Below are 20,896 nucleotides of genomic sequence, written 5' to 3'. Positions count from 1 at the left end.
GTACTTCCTCCTCACAGTTGGAATTCCCTCATCTTGGGGCATCTGGGTGGCTGTTGGTGGGCATCTGACTTCAGCTCAGGTCATATCTCCTGGTTCATGGGTTTGAGCCCTGTGTTGGGCTGTGCTGACAGCATGGAGCTTGCTTCAGATTCTGTGTCTCCTTCTATTTGCCCCTCCCCTGCTCATACTCCATCTCTCTCTCTGTCTTTCTCAAAAAAAAAGTTTTTTAAATTTTCTTTAAAAAGGAATTCCCTCATCCTGTGAAGACCTGGCCTTTGAAATGGGAATAATAAAGTCCTATGTTTTTTCTAGTGGCAAAAAAGAAGGAGGAGCAGGAGGAGGAGAAGAAGAAATTTGGACATAGATGCATACAGAGAGGAGATTGTAAAGGCACAGGAAGATCACCATCTATAAGCCAAGAAGGCCTGGAACAAATCCTTCCCTTGTCAGGAAGCAATCCTGTCACCTTAATCTTAGAGTTGTAGCTTCCAGAAGTGTGAAGAATAAATTTCTGTTGTTTAAGCCACCCGTTCCAAGGTACTGCTACAGCAGGCCTAGCAAACTAATACACTTCATACTCAAACTACTTCATAACTGTAGAAACTTGGATCATGAATCAGGAGCTATGGAGTCATACAGCAAACAACCTGGGTAGGGGAAGGTCAGGAAGGATGTCCCAGAGGAAGTGACAGCTAAACTGAACATTTAAAGAAGAGGTGTTAATTGCACAGTGGCCTAAAGGATGGGTTGTTCCAGGTAGAAAGGATCAGAGAAAAAGACTAACAGGGGCGCCTGGGTGGCTTAGTCGGTTAAGCGTCCGACTTTCGCTTAGGTCATGATCTCGCGGATCAGAGAAAAAGACTAACAGGGGCGCCTGGGTGGCTTAGTCGGTTAAGCGTCCGACTTTCGCTTAGGTCATGATCTCGCAGTTCGTGGGTTCGAGCCCCGCGTCGGGCTCTGTGCTGACTGCCAGCTCAGAGCCTGGAGCGTTTCAGTCTGTGACTCCCTCTCTCTCTGGCCCTCCCCTGCTCACGCTGTCTCTCTATCTCCTAGAAATAAATAAAAACATTAAAAAAAAAAAAAAAAGACTAACTTCCAACATGCTTCCTCCATCTACTTTTTATCCATTTAATCCATTCTTACTGCATCAGCATTGTGTTGCTAAGACAGGTATCCTGCCAAGTTATTCTGGCTCCAAACTCTTTATGTGGCTTCCTGCTGCATTCAGGATAAAAGCAAAATCTTTAACTCCATTTCCTAGGCCATCCATCCCCAGGCCCTGCCTAATTGCAGCATTATTTCATGCCATTCCATCCTCATTCATTTTCAGTTTAAAAAAAGTTTATTTTAATATGTATTTATTTTTGAGAGAGAGACAGAGCATGTGCAGGGGAGGGGAAGAGAGAGGGAGACACAGAATCCAAAATAGGGTCCAGGCTCTGAGCTGTCAGCACAGAGCCCAATGTGGGGCTTGAACTCACAAACAGTGATGACCTGAGCTAAAGTCAGATGCTTAACCAAGCCACCCAGGTGCCCCTCACTTTGTTTTTATTACAGAAGACTTCTTTAGGTTTTCCCAACAGCTTCTTGCAGTCTCAAGGCTCCCCCGTCTCCACACACAAGCTATTCAATTCATATGGAATACTATTCTTATGCTCACCTCTTTTAACTAATTAATCCCTATTCATCCTTCATATCTCTGCTGATTAAATCAGTAGGCTCTTTACTCTGTACTTTTTCATAGTACTTCTTCCAAGTATAATTAAACTAATTATGCAATTACTTAGTCTGTCTCCTCCATTAAACTGTAGGGACCTATGTGTCTTGTTCCCCTGGGTCTGGCATTGTGCCTGACTCATGTAAGTACCTAATAAATATTTGCTGAATGAAAAGCAATGAATGATTCCACTGGAAACTAAAGTTTGTTTTATGTGACCCAAGTTTAGAGGAATTTTTCAAAAACGCTCCTAAAACCTCAGTGGCTGGGTACCTGGGTGGCTGTCAGTTAAGTGTGTGACTCTTGGTTTTGGTTCATGTCATGATCTCACGGTTTGTGGGATTGAGCCCTGTGTCAAGCTCTGAGCTGGCAGTGTGGAGCCTGCTTGGGATTCTCTGTCTCCCTCTCTGCCCCTCCCCTGCATGCACTCTCTCTTTCTCATAAATACACATAAAACAAACACCTCAATGGCCTCTGGTGCGACTATAAAATACATAAGATACGTGCAGACTGTTTTGGATTGACCTCCTTTAGGTAGACTATGCACACTGACTGTAGTGTCTCTGAGAGACAAAGCCCCCATCCGCACCTTTCTTGATATAAGGTGGGACTCCCAAACTTCTGAATGTTTCTTTTTCCTCTTCATAAACCTAAACCTAGGGGCTGAACAGGGCCGTGGGGTAGGAACCCAAGACCCAGGCCCAGCAGTGCCATAAAACCACAGGATCTCACTGCTTTGTTGGCACTCCAAGAACCAATTTTGGGCACTCTGGGGCAGCATGTAGTGCTGCAGCTGCCAGTAGATGGTGCTACTCCACCAATGTACCTAATTCAAGAAGCTACAACTGGAATTCAGCTACAACCTTGTTCCTCCACAACCAAAAAAGAAAGAAGTCTGGGCTTGGGGCTGGTATGATCCAATGTCCCTAGGTCTGGCATTCCTAAGGGAAACCATTTCCATCTCAAGTCTGACCAGACAAATAAGACAACCAAGTAGTATGGATATTCCAATGGTTTTATTAACTCCTTCGTGGGGGTAGCAGGACCTTGTAGTTGGAGAGCTGGAAAGGAAACCACGGAGTGGTGGTCTCAGTATGGGTCATTAAAGGGATACAGAGGGTGTCCTGCATCTCTCGGGACCCTCTTCTCATCCACCTGGAAAGAGAGACAGACGGATGATTCTATTAGCAGGAATTGACATTCCAAAGACACAGGACATCTTTCCCTGAATCTTCCTAAACAACATCACCTGTAAGCACTATGACAGATGACAGTGGCAGGACCTGGACCTCAGAGAATGCCAATGTCAGCACTCCAGCAAATCACAGTCTGGTATATACGTGCCCCTGCCCCTAAAAGTTTGCAGTCTCAGCTGGGATAAGGAACTATTTGTTTCCCTATGTGTTAACAGGCTTCAACCCAACCTCAATCCCTTTAATAAGGTTAAGAGTGCCTTGTAGGCTCCTCTTATTTACACCATTTATTGAGAACTTGCTATGTGTCAAGAACTGAGATTATTTTACAGACAGAAAATTGAGCCTTGGAGAAGTTAAATAACTTATTCTAAGTCACAAGGTATTGAGGCAGAATTGGGATTCACAGGCTATATGCTTTATTGCTGACCCACACTACTTCCCCAAGCTTAATAAAAATAAGACCATTGTGTCCAGGACATCAATCCTACCAATATAATCCTGCCTTTCCTCTAACCACCAAGGATGAGGCCAGATTTGGGTCAGAATCCTGTTGCAAATCTTGTATTTCCTAACTCTAGCACAAGATATATACTCACAGTGATCATGGGCACAATGTATCGCCAGTTTTTATTCAGGGTGTCTAACTGCTTCATCTCTTCTAGGCTAAAAGTGAAGTCAAACACCTGGGGATGTAAAGTGGAGGTCAGGAAAACCAGCTTTGTGTGTAAAGTTGGGATTCCAGAACACTGCCTTTGTGCCAGGCAGAGTTGGAGCCAGACTGTGTCCCAATGGGCTAAAAAAGACAGGACCCCATCACCAAGTACCTGGATGTTCTGAAGGATACGTGAAGGAGTGATACTCTTGGGGATGGAGATCACTTTCCGCTGGACCTGCCATCTAAGGTGGGTGATTGAAGTAGATAAGGAAAAGGGGTCAGTACTCACAAGCAGTGCTTTGTCTTTCACCCAGCGTTCTCTAAGCTCCTGGATTTCCTGAGCCCCACTGGAATGGGGAACATGCCTCGGAGTAGCTTTCCCCAGATTACATGGCAAAATTAGCAGCCACATCCCTCAACATTTGCCTCCCAACCCAGTGCCCTCTCCCACCTCCTTTCCCCAAGACTGTGGGCACCTGAGCAGGATCTGAGCCGGAGACCGGCCATACTTTTCAGCCAGTGCCAGGACCACTGGCTCCTCCAGTAGGACAGGCTCATTAGGATCACGCCAAGCACGATCAGAGGAGCCCAGAGGACTGTAAGCAGTCACTTCCAGGCCGCGTGCTTGGCAGTGGGCAATCAGCTCCTTCTGAGCCAGGTATGGGTGGCATTCCACCTGAATCAAGAAAGAAACCCATCACTATAGGTTGGCCACACCCAACTTGTGGGGCCCCAGCCACACATCTTGGCCAACCTTGCATTGCTGATCCCCACTTCCCCTCAACCTACTTTTCTCACTCTCCATCTTCCAATGTCCACTTCATTCTCTTCCCACGTTTCAATACCCTTCATTTCCTTATTTTTGGTTTTCTAATATTCTTATATTTGATATGAACCAATACAGAGTACTTGTTCTCACTGACAGAAACTTTATTTATTTTTAGTTTTTTTAAGTTTATTTATTTATTTCGAGAGAGAGCAGGGAAGGGGCAGAGATAGAGGAGAGAGACAATCCCAAGCAGGCGCTGTGCTGTCACCACAGAGCCCTATATGGGGCTCAAACTCCCAAACCATGAGATCATGACCTGAGCCAAGACCTGAGCTGAAACCAAGAATCATATGCTTAACCCACTGAGCCACCTAGACGCCGTGAACCTTACTTTGTATGTACGTTATTCACATTTATTTCCATTGTGTTTCAATCAAAAAGATATTTTAGCTTTTCAAAAATTTTTTAATTTAATCTTAATTCCAGTGTAGTTAACTCAATGCCCTTTTTTTTTAAAGTTTTTATTTTTTGGGGTGCCTGGGTGGCTCAGTCGGTTGAGTGTCCGACTCTTGATTTTGGTTCAGGTCAGGACCTCAGGGTCATAGGATTGAGCCCTGTGTCAGGCTCTACACTGAGCCTGGAGCCTGCTTGGGATTCTTTACCTCTGTCCCTTTCCTCAACTCACATTCTCTCTCTAAAAATTTTTTTAATTTTAAGGGTTTTTTTTATGTTTATTTTTGAGAGATACAGAGCGTGAGTGGGGGAGGGGCAGAGAGAGAAAGAGAGGGAAACACAGAATCTGAAGCAGGCTCCAGGCTCTGAGCTGTCAGCACAGCGCCTGATGCACAGCTTGATCTCATAACTCTAGGATCATGACCTGAGCCAAAATCAAGAGTCAGACACTCAACAGGCTGAGCCACCCAGGCACCCTCACTACCCTTCTTTATTCAGAGAATTTCTACACCAATACTTCTGAAAACTTGCTAGTCATCTCCATAAAACAGACCCATCATCTTCTCACTCATGTTCTTGCACATACATATACCCCAAACCAATAGATCTGCTTTGCTGTGCTTACCTGCAGGACAGCTGGGCGCACAGAGGCCACGCTGAGCACATCATCAATCTGCCGACTGCTGAAGTTGGACAGGCCCAGTGCCCGTACCAGCCCTTTATCCACCAGTGCCTCCAGAGCCTTCCAGGTCTCCTTGTAGTGAGTAGAATCATAGTGGATAGTCCCATCGGCATTCTTAGGGAAAGGGTTGTCTCCTCGCCTAAATGAAAGACAGTCCCCCACGAGTGGGCACAAATGTAAGCCTCCTACCTTACCTGCCTATCCAGCCATACTAAGCTGTGTCCCCATACTAAGCCCATAAAGGGCAAAAGGCCAAGTATAAGAAACCTTAGGGGTGCCTGGGTGGCTCAGTCAGTTAAGCGTCTTCGGCTCAGGTCATGATCACACGGTTCGTGGGTTCGAGCCTTGCATCAGGCTCTGTGCTGATGGCTAGCTCAGAGCCTGGAAGCTGCTTCAGATTCTGTGTCTCCTCTCTCTGACCCTCCCCTGCTCATGCTGTCTCTTTCTCTCTTTCGCAGAAATAAATAAAACATTAAAAAATTAAAAACAAAAAAAAGAAACCTTATAAAGAAACCCTTTAAGGTCATGACCCAGGCATTACCTTTATACAGAATGCCCATTCCCTCTCCTCTTCTTCCTAAAAACAGATTGTATCTCCTCTCCTCTGCAAAGTCTTCCTTCCTTCTTCCTCCTTAGAGAGTTGCATGCTCTTGCAACCTTCTTTCAGTACAGTGCACAGAGCTGATGGTAAGGCTCCTTTCATACACTGTGCCAGAGCTGACTCTCTACGGTAATCCCTAGGCCTAGCTTAGAAGCTAGTAGCTTTTTGAATAAATAAAGGGAGCAGGAGGGACCACCCATGCACCCCTCAGGATACACACCATGTGAAGCTGCACTCCTTTCGTATAGCTAAACTCTGGCTGCCGTAGCATAAAAGGCTGAGTTCCCATGGCAAGCTGTGGAGTGTTCCCCTTCTGCTCTGCTACTGTGCCTTATAAGTTACTAACCTGACTCCCCCCGTAACACCTGCAACACCCGTAACACCCGACTCCCTGGATAAAGACCCTGGCAAGGCTCACTCAAAGGCATAAGGCCAGTGCATTAGGTACAGGTCCAAATACTCCAGCTGGAGGTCAGCCAGTGTCTTCCGGAGGGCAGGCTCCACATCCTCAGGGTGGTGTTTAGTGTTCCACAGCTTAGAAGTCACAAACACCTCCTCTCGAGACACCACCTGGTACAGGGGGCAGGGCCCACAGTGAGAAAAGCCCTAGGCACCTAGTCTCATCCACCCTCACCTCTGGGAAAGCGATTAGAAGGAAGGTGCTTCCAGATCCCTCCAGCCAGGCCTCCCTGCCCCAGAGCTCTCTCACCTCACCCCTCTGTAGCCCCAGTCCTCACCTTACCAGGTCCCACATTCTCCTTCAAGGCCTCCCCAATCTCCGTCTCATTGCCATAGATAGCAGCACAGTCAATGTGGCGGTAGCCTACACTCAGGGCATACTTAACAGCAGCCTTTACCTGCCAGGTGAGAGAAGCAGAGGTTTCAGCTCTGGTGGCTCAGGCCAGAAACTGTCCTCCTGAGGGTTACTGATGGGGGAGGGGCAGGATGACTGCAGTCATCCATAAAGTAGGGGTGAAAATCTGAAAGATGGTTCTAGTTGAGGGGACCAGAGGCTTCTTCAGAGACCCCCAACCTCTTCGTGCCTACCCCAGTAACCCCCAAGGTTCCCTCCTACCCGAGCAATCTCAGTGGGAGCCCAGCAAAAAACTACCATTGTATTCCCAGTTAGATGCTTAAAAGGTGGATGTATCCTTTGACGGAGAACAGAAATACAGGTCATAGGGACAGGTTGTCTAGTCCTGAAGAGCTGGTTACAGAAACATGATATATAGGTAAATAATTGGTAGGCCAACACAGAGAAATGCTTATGGAGCCATGTAGGTCAAGAGAGCTCTAGAAGTTCAGGGAAGCAGAAGAACTCTGAGAGGGGGAGAAAATTAAGGAAGGCAGAGAAGTGAGATGGAACCTGGGCCAAGAGCCCTCTGTTAGGAGAGAAGAAAGCAGATACCAGGTAGGAGGACAGGTCAGTCAATTTACTAAAAAACAGACTAGAAACATGGAAGCAGAAGCACAACCAACAGTGTCAGGGCCTTACCATTCAAGATCCCCATCTAGGTATAGCTCTTACTATCCAGATGTACTCCCCTCACCCCTGCTGCCCCATGCCCCTAGTCTTGGCCCAGTTCTGACCTCTACCCTCTGCCTTTAAAAAAATTTTTTTTAATGTCTTATTTATTTCTGAGAAAGAGAGAGAGAGAGAGAGAGACAGTGTGAGCAGGGGAAGGTCAGAGAGAGGGGAAGGCAGAGAATCTGAAGCAGGCTCCAGGCTGAGCTAGCTGTCAGCACAGAGCCCAATGCGAGGCTCAAACCCACGAACTGTGAGATCATGACCTGAGCAGAAGTTGGACGCTCAACTGACAAAGCCACCCAGGTGCCCCTCCACCCTCTGCCTTTATCTAGCTCCTGGACTTGTACTGGGCCATGTCAGTGCCTGCCTGTAGCACAAAGTCTCTGACTCCAGGGTTCTAGGCATGTAGGAATGAAAGCAAAGGGAAAAGAGGCAGAGCACAACACAAATACCAGCCTAAATTCCAGAGAGAAGACGCTGTTCTCCCTGCCAGAGTCCGTCTCAAACTTAATCCCCAAACTTCTCTAAACCCTGACTCAGATTCCCAAAGAACAAGGAAGCAGCCCTTGGAAGATGCCCCACCCAAGGTGGGAGCAGACCTCTATTTCCATGCTCCCCTAAGATGAAAGAGTTGACACCAGGGGTTATTATACTCCAGCTAACAGCTGCCTTTTGTTTTTTCCAGCCTTTGTGGTAAGAATGACTTTAACATCTTTAAATGGTTACATGAATACATAATCCCCTCCATTTTGCAACTTGTCCAGCAGAATCTAAATTATTAACCATCTGGTTCTTTAAGAAAAAGTCTGCTAACCCTTGGTCTACACAGCTGACATAGTTATTCTTCAAACCTCAACACCTGCTGTGTGTCTACCTCTGGACTGAACATTAGGGAGTGGCCTAGTCCTCAAGGAACCCTGTGCAGGAGAGGGAGACACGATCATGGTACAGGGTAAGTGGCATTATGAGGGCTCAGCATAGGGCTGGGCACAGAGGGATCCTATGTCTGCCACAGCACTCAGTGCAGATCCAATTACTGAAGCAGTTTCTTTCTATTTGCTTTGCCTTGCTGGGCCCCTCATCCCTTCCTCTGAGTCAGCTGAGGAAGCCAAGGACTCATTGCTGGTCTCTTCTCTTGTTTCTTCCCACTGCCCTTCAGGCTCATACCTACATGAAATGGAGTACAGGGTTGGGGCTGCTAGGGAAAATGCTTGGGACCATCTCCCAAATACTGCCTCTTCCCTAGCAAAGGCACAAGAAGCCCTCCTCCTCTTCCTCCATCTCTCACCTGGCCAGGATCGCTCTTCCAAGTGCCCAGTCCAATCAGAGGCATCTTCTGCCCAGTGTGCAGAAGGACGCAGGAAGCCGTCATTGCCCCCCTGAAACACAGATGGGAAGAGAATGGTGTGGGAATCAGTCCTGCTGCTTAAGCTTTAGCCACCTACTGGTCAAGACTCCTGTAAAACATTGGTGGTAAAGGGAACACAGGGTGAAAGGAGAGCAAACACGTGGTTGTGTATACATTCCTGTGAGCAGAGGGCAGCTAAGACAGGGTAACTAGAACCAATCAAAGTCAGGAGCTCATGGACAAATATTAACTGGACCACCAGCTTGGCTGCCTTTCCTTCTACCAGGCTAAAGGTCTATGTTAGACAGTTCTAATACCTAAAAACAAAAGTGGGTGGCTCCCTGCAGTACCCAGCCTTGACTACATAAGGTCTCAAACCGGTATAAGACAGGTAAAGGTCATTATGAAACAAAGTGACACCAGGTGAAAGAACAGGCTCAGGGATGGGTCACTTCTCTGAAGATGAAATGAACATACCCAGGAGGTTGTCAGAAACTAGATTCTCCTAGTCCCTCATGAAGGTGTTTGATCGGCATGCTGCTAGGCCTGAGTGGGCTCTTATAAGAGAAGTAGGCCATCATTTAGATGAAACAAACAAGCTCAGAGAGGTGAAGTTATTTGCCTCAAATCAACAGCCAAGAAGTGGCAGAGCCAAGCATCCAAGGAAGAGCCAATGGAAAAAGGAAAGAAAAGGGAGGTAAACACAGACTCATAATATACTTGTGCTATGACTCACAGTAGACACATATTACAATATGCTACAGAAAAGCAAATGACTTCTGCAGGGCAAGAACCAGGGAATATTGACACTGGCTTTTAAGAGTAAGTTGGACTTTCCTAAGAGTCAAGGGGAAAAGGCTTTCCAGGAAAGGTAATTAGACATTGCAGAAAGAAGTAAATTATAGGCACAGGAAAATTTCCAACTGAACAAAACAGGTGGGTGATTGGAACAATACTCTTTGGAGAGCTATGAAAATCAGAAGTCTCCAAATGGCCCAAGGATGCTCATTCAGGCAGCAAATGATGAATGTTCCAGGCCTTGTATAAGGTCTAAGAGACATACATACTCAAATAAAGTCCCTGCCCTCTTGGAGTTTATGGGCTAGTGGGGGAGGACAGAAGAGATCAGTACAATGTATAAGATAGGAGCAAAATCTGCACAAATGCTACAAGAAAAGAGTAACCCTGCTAGAATGGCTTCCTGGAGGTGATATCTGAGTCATCTTTTTCTTTTTAAGATTTTATTTTTAAATATTCTTTACACCCAACGTGGGGCTCAAACCCACAACCCCAAATTCAAGAGCTGCATGCTCTATCAACTAAACCAGCCAGGCACGCCAAGTCTTTTTTTTTTTTTNCCCTCAAGTTCCATCCATGTTGCTACACATGGCCAGATTTCAATCTTTCTCATTGCCATGTAGTATTCCATTGTATAGATAAACCACATCTTCTTGATCCATTTGTCCGTTGATGGACACTTAGGCTCTTTCCATGTTTTGGCTATTGTTGAGAGTGCTGCTATGAACACTTGGGTACAAGTGGCCCTATGCATCAGCACTCNTCTTCACCGGATTGTTTGTTTTTCAGGTGTAGAGTTTGGTGAGTCCCTTATAGATTTTGGATACTAGCCCTTTATCTGATATGTCATTTGCCACTATCTTTTCCCATTCAGTCAGTTGCCTATTAGTTTTATGGATTGTTTCCTTTACCATGCAGAAGCTTTTAATCTTGATGAGGTCCCAATAGTTCATTTTTGCTCTTGATTCTCTCGCCAAGTCAAGTACTGATGAATTGCAGTTATCCAAGCGAAAGGGAAAAGCCAAAGAATTCTCACCCCAAGAGCTGATAAGGTAGAAACAACCTTTTCCCTTGATTTCATCAGTACTATAGATATCACTCCCTTGGTATTGATTTCATTGCCAGCAATACCTTTATAAATATAACCTTTGTTTCCAAGTTCTAAGAAGACATCCAGAATATTATGATAGAGCAGGAAATAAGACAAGTTCTAAGAATAACTGACACATCAAAATTGTCTTTCCTGATACATCTGACTCCTGAGGAATTATTTTTCCCCCCACAAATGTTTATTTTTGAGAGAGAGAAGGAGAGCAGAGGAGGGGCAGAGAGATAGGGAGACAGAGGATCCGAAGCGGGCTCTGCATTGACAGCAGGGAGCCTGACATGGGGCTTGAACTCACGAACCAGGAGATCATGAACTGAGCTGAAGTCAGATGCTTAATGGACGGAGCCACCCAGGTGCCCCTGAAAGAACTTTACAGTCTAGCGCAACCTGGTTATGGAGACCACCTGTTTCTGCTAAAACAAAAACAAAAAGGTTCAATCTGGACATCAAACATAGATCACTGAGGGCAAAAGTGTTAGCAAACTTCCCAGGGATACAAACTTCCCAGGGCATCAGGCAAGCAAGTCTAGACTTCACAGGAGGAACTAGCCTGCCAGTTGGCACAAGTATCTGTGGCTGGTTTCCTGGGCTTGATCTCCAAACAGGTGACCTGTTGGCCTCTCCTAGATTTCCCAGCACACATTAAAGAACTCTGATATTATATGTGGACTTAGAATGAGAGCCCTGAACAAAGAAAGGCCTGATCTAAGGTGAAAAGAAGAAACCTGATGCTTCTTACTCCCTTTCTATTGATGGTGAAACTGAAAACCGAAAACACTGAGGCTTGGAGAGGGGGCGGGTTTAGGGATCATACAAGTAGGAAAACCTAACAAAGAGCTTCAGAGAATAAGAGCTCCAAGGGAGGGAATGGAAGAGTCTCAGCAAAGAACACATGTTTTTCTCTAGGACAGGAAGTCAGACTCTGCCAGCTCTGGACTTCCTCATCTTCTGCCTGAGGCACTGGCTTTCCAACCTTCTCCCAACAGGTTCTGAAGTTGTCCAGAACTGTAGAGCTTGGCCCCTGGCAATACTCAGAAACCCTCACGTTAATTTGGGAAGGTTTTACTGAAGAAAGAGAGAAAAACTGGGTGTGCATAGGGAGAAGTAGTATTAGGTCTCAGATTTTAGTGGTGCCTGGCTGGCTTAGTCAGTGGATCATTAACTCTTGATCCTGGGGTTTTAAGTTCAAGCCCCAAGTTGGATATAGAGATTACCTAAAATCTTTTTTTTTTTTTTAAGGACTCCGGTTTTATTTTTTCTAAATCAGCGCCTATGTTTCCTCTCTGTAAGGTTGTCTTCCCTTCTCAGAGGAGGGCTCTATAGCTGCTGCTTAGATGCAGGGATCTCAAAAACACAGGAAAAAGAGGAAGCAGTATTTACATGAGTGTTCCCTGGCTGCATGGGCCTTTCCTCTACTTCCCATAAATGTTGGTTTCACTCAGGGTTTTGTCCCCATGTCTCCCTAGTTAAGCTCATGTCTTCAGTTATCACTTTAAGCACTGAATCTGCCTACCCAAGTTCTGTACATTCAACTCCCTGTGGATATCTCCACCAATATGTCCTATAGACATAACCAAAACTGAACTCATCAAATCCAGCAGCAGAGCACAAAGGAATCAGTTCAGGGCCTGGGGCTGCACACACCTGGATTTGAACCTCAGCACCCTGACATTAAGATAGCAGGGAGTTCCCGGAGAAATGTTATACTCTGTATTTGCCTCAGGTATTTGTCATTGGGCTGCAGGTGTCAGGAAATTTAATTTCACCTGTGATTTCCTCCTTGCCTTTGTTTCCCATATTACTACGGAGGGGTGATGTTGGGGCTCCAGAAAACGGAGTCTACAGGTTTCTAGAGATTAAGCTACTGATAATTTACCTGTAATCTTGTAATTTACTAAGATGTTTGGAAACTGATGGAGACTCTTAACAGTTTACCCATCTGTTTTCTGTCCTTTCCTTTGTTCTTGGGCAGCCAGGAGCTCCTGAGGAACATTACACATATCCTACCTTGTGTGTGTGTGCATGCATGCATGCGCGCGCACTAGCATGTGCTTTGCCCTCAGCTTGCCTTCAAGCTCATCACACGGGGTCTTGAAAAGCCATCTAAATAAAGTATTTCAGTTCATGTGGCATTTCTGAGTTATTACCATTTTATGGTTTTGACAAGTGATTGGTAGGGGGGGTATACCCTAGCCTCTACTTCCAAGAAGCGAGCATGGAAAACTATTTTAAATATGTAACATTGGCCTAGATTTGCTCTGTTTGGCTGGTTTAAAAATCCTACTGGTTGAGGGAGCAGAAGTCAAACTGAAACGGGGCAAACACCACCTAACCCCCCTTCCCCTCCCCCCCCCCACAAGGTGGGATAAGTGTGACATTCTTAAGGCATTCCAGGCTGCCCAAGAACAACGGAAAAGGGGAAAACAAATGGTTAATTGATAGAGATCACAGTCATGCAGGACCTGAGTCTCCATCAGTTTACAAATGTCTTAGTAAATTACAAGAAAAAGGCAATCTTATCAATAGCCTAATTGCAGAAACCTATTGATTCAGTTTCCTGGAGCCCCAACATCACCCTCCCCTCCATTGTGAAGTGGGGTGCAAAGGCAAGAAGGAAATGGTAGGTAAAATTAAATTTCCTGGGGCACCTGGGTGGCTTAGTCGGTTAAGCGTCCAACTTTCATTTAGGTCATGATCTCGCGGTTCGTGGGTTCGAGCCCCGCATCGGGCTCTGTGCTGACTGCCAGCTCAGAGCCTGGAGCCTGTTTCAGAGTCTGTGACTCCCTCTCTCTCTGACCCTCCCCTGCTCACGCTGTCTCTCTCTCTCTCTCTCCTAGAAATAAATAAAAAAAATTAAAAAAAAATTTCCTTATAACCTGCAGCCCACTGACGAATACTTGAGGTTGGCAGAGTGTAACATTTCTCCAGGAACTTCCTACTGTCTTCACGTTAATACCTTACTGAAAGGAAAAACCACCAAGCAAGGCCTCCATTATCTTTTGAGTCCTCTTTAGCATATGAAAGTCCTTTTGGGAGGCCTCTCTGTTGCCTTTATCTCCTCCAACTCTATAGGAAATAATCAGTGACTCTACACAACCCCAGAACAGCTCTTTCAGCCCCTGGGTCCTGTCCCCGTGCTTTAATAAAATCACCTTTTTTGCATCAAAGAGGTTTCAAGAATTCTTTCTTGGCCGTCAGCTCTAGACCCCCACCACTCCAAAACCCCATCACTACTAATACTGATAAATATATATTCTTAAGCTTATTAGCTTATTATTTTGAGAGTCAAAGACAGAGAGGGAGAGAGAGGGAGAGAGAGAGAGCACGCGAGCGAGCATAAGAGGGGAAGGAGAAAAGAAAGAGGGAGAGAGAATCCCAAGCAGGCCCATGCTGTCAGCATGGTTTAAACTCATGAACCATGAGATCATGACCTGAGCCAAATACTTCATGTACTTCTTGATGTGAAAAGAATTTTAAAACATATTTCTTAAGTCTTTCTCCAGTCCATCCATAGCTGCCTCCACTGCTACTGCTCTAGCTCGAACACACGCCTACCTGAACCACCATCTCTCTGCTTCCAGTGCAGCCGCTCTCCCCACAATCCAGTCACTAAATCTGACCATGTGACTCTGAGGCTCAAACTCTTCCAGCAGTTACTGCTGATCTTCAGGATAAAGTCTATAGTCCTTAGTAATACATTTCATAACCTGGCTCCCATCCTCCTCATTTTTCCACCTCTTCATTCCAATCTCCATGTTTCAGACTACAGAAGCAGCCACCATTTAACTGACTACAAGCACACTTTGCTTCCCCAAGTCCCACCCTTGCCTGCTCATCCTTCAGCTAGCACTTGCTCCTCCTGTGCCCTGACAGCTTGTGCACATAGCTGGAGTTGTTTGTTTATATGAGTTTCCCTTACAAAATGGGGGACATTTTTGAGGTCAGAGGTCATCTACCTGAACCCCTTACTCCTAGCATGCCTGCACCATGCACACACATAGAAACACATGTGAGCACACACACAAAGGCAATTGAGAGGGACAGGGCATTTGAGGAAGTCACTGCCTTCATTACCTTTTTTTTTTCTTTTTTTTAAAGTTTATTTATTTTGAGGGAGAGAGAGTGCAAGGCAAGCAGAGGAGGGACAGAGAGAGTGGGAAAGAGAATCCCAAGCAGGCTCCACAGGGCTCCATGTGAGATCATGACCTGAGCCAAAAAACAAGAGTCCCATGCTTAACCAACTGAGCCACCCAGGTGCCCCNCAGGATTTTACTGGGATTGTTGTGTACAGTTAAGAAAACCCAGATCTTGGGGAAATTAACAGGCCTGATCAGAAACATTAAGAGTCTTTTAGGGAAGTCTTGCAGCCTGATATGAGTAGGCCGAAAGGAAGAGTTAATAGTAGTCCCATCTGGTGACGGTTCAGATTCCAGTCTCACTGTAACAGAGGTCTGAGGCAATAGAAAAACAATCCCTAGCTTTCCCAAACTCAAGGCAGGTGCCTAAGTTAACTCATTCTACCTACTACAGCCACTTTCAGGAAGTATCTCTGCAATTCCAGAGCTCCTGGAAAAACTGTGTTGGTGTGCAAAAGAGGGCAGGGGCGCCTGGGTGGTTCAGTTTGCTAAGCGTTCAACATNGGGCTCAGTGCTGAGAGATCAGAGCCTGGAGCCTGCTTCAGATTGTGTGTCTCCCTCTCTCTGCCCCTTCCCCGTCCCGGCTCGCGCTCTCTCTCAATCTCTCTCCCTCTCTTAAAAATAAATTAACATTAGGGGCGCCTGGCTGGCTCAGTCGGTTGGGCTGCCGACTTCGGCTCAGGTCATCTCATGGTTCGTGGGTTCGAGCCCTACATCGGGCTCTGTGCTGACAGCTAGCTCAGAGCCTGGAGCCTGTTTTGGATTCTGTGTCTCCCTCTTTCTCTGACTCTCCCCTGCTCACGCTGTCTCTCTCTCTCTCTTTCTCTCTCTCTCAGAAATAAATAAAACGTTAAAACTAAACGTTAAAATTAAAAATAAATAAAACGTTAAAATTAAAAAAAATAAGTTAACATTTAAGAAAAAAGAGGGCAACTAAAACTTACTAAATTTAGTAAGTTGACGGGGGCTTTAAAAGCTTTATCTCAATTCTCACTACAGTTCCGATGGAGGAACTCATTTCATTCGTGAGTAAACTAAGGTCCAGAGAAACAACTTATCCAAGATCACACAGAGCTCAAATCCAAAACCAAGTCAGGCTGCCTCCAGAGCCTGCGCTCTCCGCTCTACTCCGGGGGCGCACAACTCTGTAGTGAACGATCAAGGCAATCTCCTCTGCGAGAAAGATGGAACAGCAGCAGGAGAAACTCACCTCGGCTCAGTCACAGAGCGTAAACAAGACAGAGTGATCTCCGGTTCTGCACCCTGCCAACGATCCAGTAAGCCTCAGCTTCCGGAACTGGTGGGATGCAAAGGAAGTTGGTTGGCCGGATGGTGGAGGTAGGGTTCTAGCTTAAGTCTGGCGGTTAGGAGTAAGCTCCTCCCGGAGGAGGGGAGAGGGCCGGGCATTCAGCATCACGCGCAGTGGTGGACCCCACCCCTGCCCCCCCACCCCGTGTAAATTGCTGGAGATCGGAAGCCAGAGCTGGGAGCCTGCACCAGCTCCATCTCTAGCTCTGGTAGCCGGATTGGCTGGAGTCTGGACACCCTTCACTGCGCAGGCTTGGAGTACGCGAGGGCAAGGTGAAGCGCGATCCGCTGGCCACTTGGGGGACCCTAACAGCCGGGCCAGTACAACCCTCTGCTGGCCCACATTGCACCGCGCGCCACAGCTACGCCGCTCTAGGCTGCTGCTCCAGCTGGAGGGAGGAGGGTCCTGGGTGTCACATTGTAGGTTCTTCTGATGTCTCCACTCCTTCCGGGTTCACAAAACCGGCTCTCGCTCCTATCTTTTAGAGTTAGTTTGGCGGGGTTCCCAGAATATACTTAAGCTGGCTCGTTACTTGGTCAGGCAAATAGGCTCGGAGAGCAGCCGCGACATAAAAGTTGTCTGTAACAAGGAAGACTTTGGGACTCTGGGCTGCAAGTTCGTGGTGCCTGTATCCGGACTGTGGACCCTGGCCACGCATTAATGTGCCAGGTACTGTGCTAGACTTAGACACACGATTTTATTGACTCTTCAGCCCTGTAAGGGAAATGTTCTTTTTTATTTTTTGTAAGCCTTTTTATTGGAGCATAGGATAGCATACTTAAAGAAAAATGCACAAATCTAAAACGTACAGCTTTATGATTTTTTTTTTTCAATGTAACTATTATCCAAGTGAAGATACAGACGTTACCTGCATACTGGAAGCCTCCAGTGAGGGAGGCATTCACGTTCAATCTTACAGATTGGACAGACTCAACCAGGTAAAGTAACTTGGCCAAAATCACATAACTATTAAGTTATACAGATTTTATATTTGAAATAGCCATTACCATTTGGACTGAGGTGCCTTGCATTTTACATGTTTTCCACTCTGTGTAGCTCTGCTTTTCTCTCCCCACACCTCTGTCTCCCCTGCCCCACACTCTTCCTCATTTTCTCCCCACTGTCACTCCCCATTTTCTCCTCAATAGAGGTGGTGTCCTAATGGACCAAATGTCCAATGTTTGACACCATCTATCTCATAAAGACACTCAGATTCCAGCTTATGTGGTTGGAATTTAATATCCCTCAAACTCAGCTTATGCTAGCAAAGACTTGCCATCAAGAGACACATCTCTTGTATCTCATCCCTCCCACCTTTTCTTCAGGGTTTGACAGACTCCATATTTCTTTCCTGCTGAGTCCGACTTCTTAAAAGTCTGAAGTACAACAATCAGGTGGTGACCTTCCCAAGTAATAAACCACTGAGGCCCTCTCCTTCCCCAACTTTGGGGCTTTTGGTCTTAATTCTGGTGCCAGAGAATGTTTCATACAAGGCACAACCCTATCCCTCCAAGAGTTTTCATTTCTTTTTTTTAAATTTTTTTTTATGTTTTATTTATTTCTAGGAGAGAGAGAGAGAGAGACAGCATGAGCAGAGGAGGGTCAGAGAGAGAGGGAGTCACGGACTGAAACAGGCTCCAGGCTCCGAGCTGGCAGTCAGCACAGAGCCCGACGCGGGGCTCAAACCCACGAACCGCGAGATCATGACCTAAGCGAAAGACTAAGCCACCCAGGCGCCCCCTCCTCCAAGAGTTTTCAAATAGTCATCAGATTACAGAATAGATCGACTCAAGAACACACCACCCCTTTCACAACCGTCCTTTTCTCATTTTACAAAAGACAAGTCTCTCAGTCAACTTCTAGGGTGCCTTGCCCCATTGTAAAAACAAGGAGGCAGAGAATAGTCTGAGGGTAGGCTGAGAGGAGACCAAGTGAATGAGTTGTCTCAGAATCTAAGGTAAATGAGTGGTTCAGGCAGGAGACATAGTAGGAATTATTGGTTTTTTGGCTTCCCCGTGTCCATTCCTCCCTCTTCTGGAGAATTTCTTCCTCCTCATTGGATCCAATTCAACAGTCATTAATTCAAGTACTTGCCCTGCCCTACCCAACATGTATGTGAATATCCCAAGATATGCCAATTGGATATTCCTTCCTTGAGTTTGAATTATTAATATAGTCACCAAAAGACTAATCAGCTGGATTTCATGCCTTTCATCATGAAAAGCATTTCACTGGCACACTGCCATGGCTGTCAAGCAATTTCTGCTAATAGGACCTCCTGAAGCCACTTGGTTCCTGCCAATTCCATGCTGTACCTTCCTTTTGGTTTTGGAAGTACTTACATAGCTTTCCAAAAAAACTCTTTCTTTGGTTACAGCCAGTTTTTGTTACCTAGAACCAAAGAACCCTAACAGACACAAATGAGTTAAAATAGTGTCAGACACTGCAGGAAGAAGAGTAAGTATATCACAGGGAACTCTACAAAAAGAGGTAATAGAGAAAAAATCAATTTAGGATTGTATGAATGTGAATACAATGTGAATATGTTTTTTCCATGTCTCTTAGATTCAGGTACTGTATACAATGCAAGAGGAGTGATTCAAGTTAGATATGAATATGGTCTGTTTATATTTATATTGATGATCACATCCACATGTGACCCTGGAACTGCTACAGCCATTTTGGTTCTAGAATGAGGATGAAACCGGGGCGCCTGGGTGGCTCAGTCAGTTAAGCATCCGACTACAGCTCAGGTCATGATCTCACGGTTCGTGGGTTCGAGCCCTGCATCGGGCTCTGTGCTGACAGCTAGCTCAGAGTGTGGAGACTGTTTCAGATTCTGTGTCTTCCTCTCTCACCGACCCTCCCCTGCTCATGCTGTTTCTCTCTGTCTCTCAGAAATAAATAAAACATTAAAAAAATAATAAATCAGAATGAGGATGAAACCATATAAAGAGGAGGACAAAGCCAAGAGAATGTCAGGGAATTAGAGACACCGAGTCTTGATTGTCACAAGTGCAAAACTGGAAGCAGGGACACTTGTTACTAGGCAGTCATCTAGGTGAGAGGTGATGAGGATGAGGATCTGTCCTAGGATAGCAGCTAAATGGAAATATTTAGGAGCAGAACTGGGCTCATTTGGTGATCCATTAGATGTGGGAAGCAAAAATAAAGGAAGAGTGACTCCTAGGTTTCCAAGTTGAGTACATTAGAGGATGGTGAATGGTTTCCTAAATAAACCATATTTTCTCCCACCTTTGGGGCTTTGCATATGCTGTTCCCCTATCTAGAACACTCTTTCCTTCAAGTATCCCCTAGTCCCAAAACATCTCTTCTGAGAAGTCTTNGGAGACACAGAATCCGCAGCAGACTCCAGGCTCTGAGCTGTCAGCATAGAGCCTGAGGCAGGACTCAAACTCATGAGTTGTGATCCAGCTCAGAGTCTGGAGTCTGCTTTGGATTCTGTGTCTCCCTCTCTTTCTGCCCCTCCCCCATTCATGCTCTGTCACTCAAAAATAAACACTTAAAATTAAAAAAAAAAGAATATGTAAAATTTCTGAACATTTAAGTTATATACTTGATATGTACATTTTCCCACATCATGTTGTATTTCAATTTAAAAGAGAAGCCTTTCAAATTAAAAAAAAGAAGAAGAAAAGAAAACAGGGATGCCTGGGTGGCTCATTTGGTTAAACATCTGACTTCGGCTCAGGTAATGATCTCACGGTTCATGGGTTTGAGCCCCGCGTCGGGCTGTGTGCTGACAGCTAGCTCAGAGCCTCTAGCTCAGACCCTGGAGCCTGTTTCTGATTCTGTCTCTCTCTCTCTCTCTCTCTGACCCTCCCCTGCTCGCGCTGTCTCTCTCTCTCTCAGAAATAAATAAAACATTAAAAAATTTAAAAAACAAACAAACAAAAACAACAACTAAGGGCGTCTGGGTGACTCAGTTGGTTAAGTGTCCGACTTCTGCTCAAGTGATGATCTTGTGGTTTGTGAGTTTGAGCCCTGCATCGAGCTCTGGGCTAACAGCCTGGAGCCTGGAGCCTGCTTTGGATTCTGTGTCTTCCTCACTCTCTGCCCCACCCCTTGCTCCCATTCTGTCTCTCTCTCAAAATAAATAAACATTAAAAAACATTTTTTTAATCCTATATGTATAAGGAAAGAGAGTGGATGAAAACACACCAAACTAATTACAACAGTTATATTTCTTTAGTGGAAGTATAGGTTATTTTGTTTTTCTTCTATATTTATCAAGATTTTGAACTATTGGATTGGATTTATTTTAGTACATCTGGAGAGTCACTTGGACCCACCTGCTCACAGGTTCTGCATTTACTCAGTCAAGCACCCTAGTCACTACTGTTGCTTATCTCCTGATGCAGTAGTCTATCTTGCCTCGCCAAGTGCATGGGCCAAACACCCTCTCTTTTGCATCTGTTGTAGTGGGAGCTGTAGCAGCTATGGCAATCAGTTATGACAACCAGACCCACTGAGGATTTTGCCACTTTCAGAGTGAGCTGAAGCATTTGATGTGGGGATTAGGATCAGTCCTCAGGCTTCCCTGAGGATCAGGGAGTGCAGGGGAGTTAATGTCTC

General features: G+C 45.7%; 1 protein-coding gene across 1 annotated transcript; it reads right to left on the bottom strand.

The window, feature by feature from the left end:
* Positions 1–2,714: 2,714 nt before the first annotated feature.
* AKR1A1 (aldo-keto reductase family 1 member A1) lies at positions 2,715–16,576 on the bottom strand. Its single transcript, XM_077752115.1, has 9 exons — positions 16,202–16,576; positions 8,890–8,980; positions 6,811–6,930; positions 6,492–6,643; positions 5,416–5,611; positions 4,045–4,244; positions 3,738–3,810; positions 3,510–3,596; positions 2,715–2,872 (listed from the first exon to the last, which is right to left on the bottom strand). The coding sequence occupies exons 2-9, from the start codon at positions 8,971–8,973 to the stop codon at positions 2,807–2,809; spliced, it is 978 nt and encodes a 325-aa protein (XP_077608241.1). The 5' UTR covers positions 8,974–8,980; positions 16,202–16,576; the 3' UTR covers positions 2,715–2,806.
* Positions 16,577–20,896: the final 4,320 nt, after the last annotated feature.

Source organism: Crocuta crocuta, unplaced genomic scaffold, assembly GCF_008692635.1.
Source record: "Crocuta crocuta isolate KB4526 unplaced genomic scaffold, BGI_CrCroc_1.0 scaffold367, whole genome shotgun sequence".
NCBI lineage: Eukaryota > Metazoa > Chordata > Mammalia > Carnivora > Hyaenidae > Crocuta > Crocuta crocuta.
Note: the sequence above shows the minus strand (reverse complement) of the source record. Positions and strands in the feature narration are given on the sequence as shown.

What these genes read in the sequence shown, in the direction of transcription:
- AKR1A1 (XM_077752115.1), bottom strand. Translation starts at nt 8,973, where the DNA reads ATGACGGCTTCCTGCGTCCTTCTGCACACTGGGCAGAAGATGCCTCTG. An exon ending in AGAATGTGGGACCTGGTAAG is followed by an intron (nt 6,644 to 6,810) that starts GTGAGGACTGGG and finishes CCCCTGTACCAG; the next exon opens with GTGGTGTCTCGAGAGGAGGT. An exon ending in GTATCCTTCAGAACATCCAG is followed by an intron (nt 3,597 to 3,737) that starts GTACTTGGTGAT and finishes TTACATCCCCAG; the next exon opens with GTGTTTGACTTCACTTTTAG.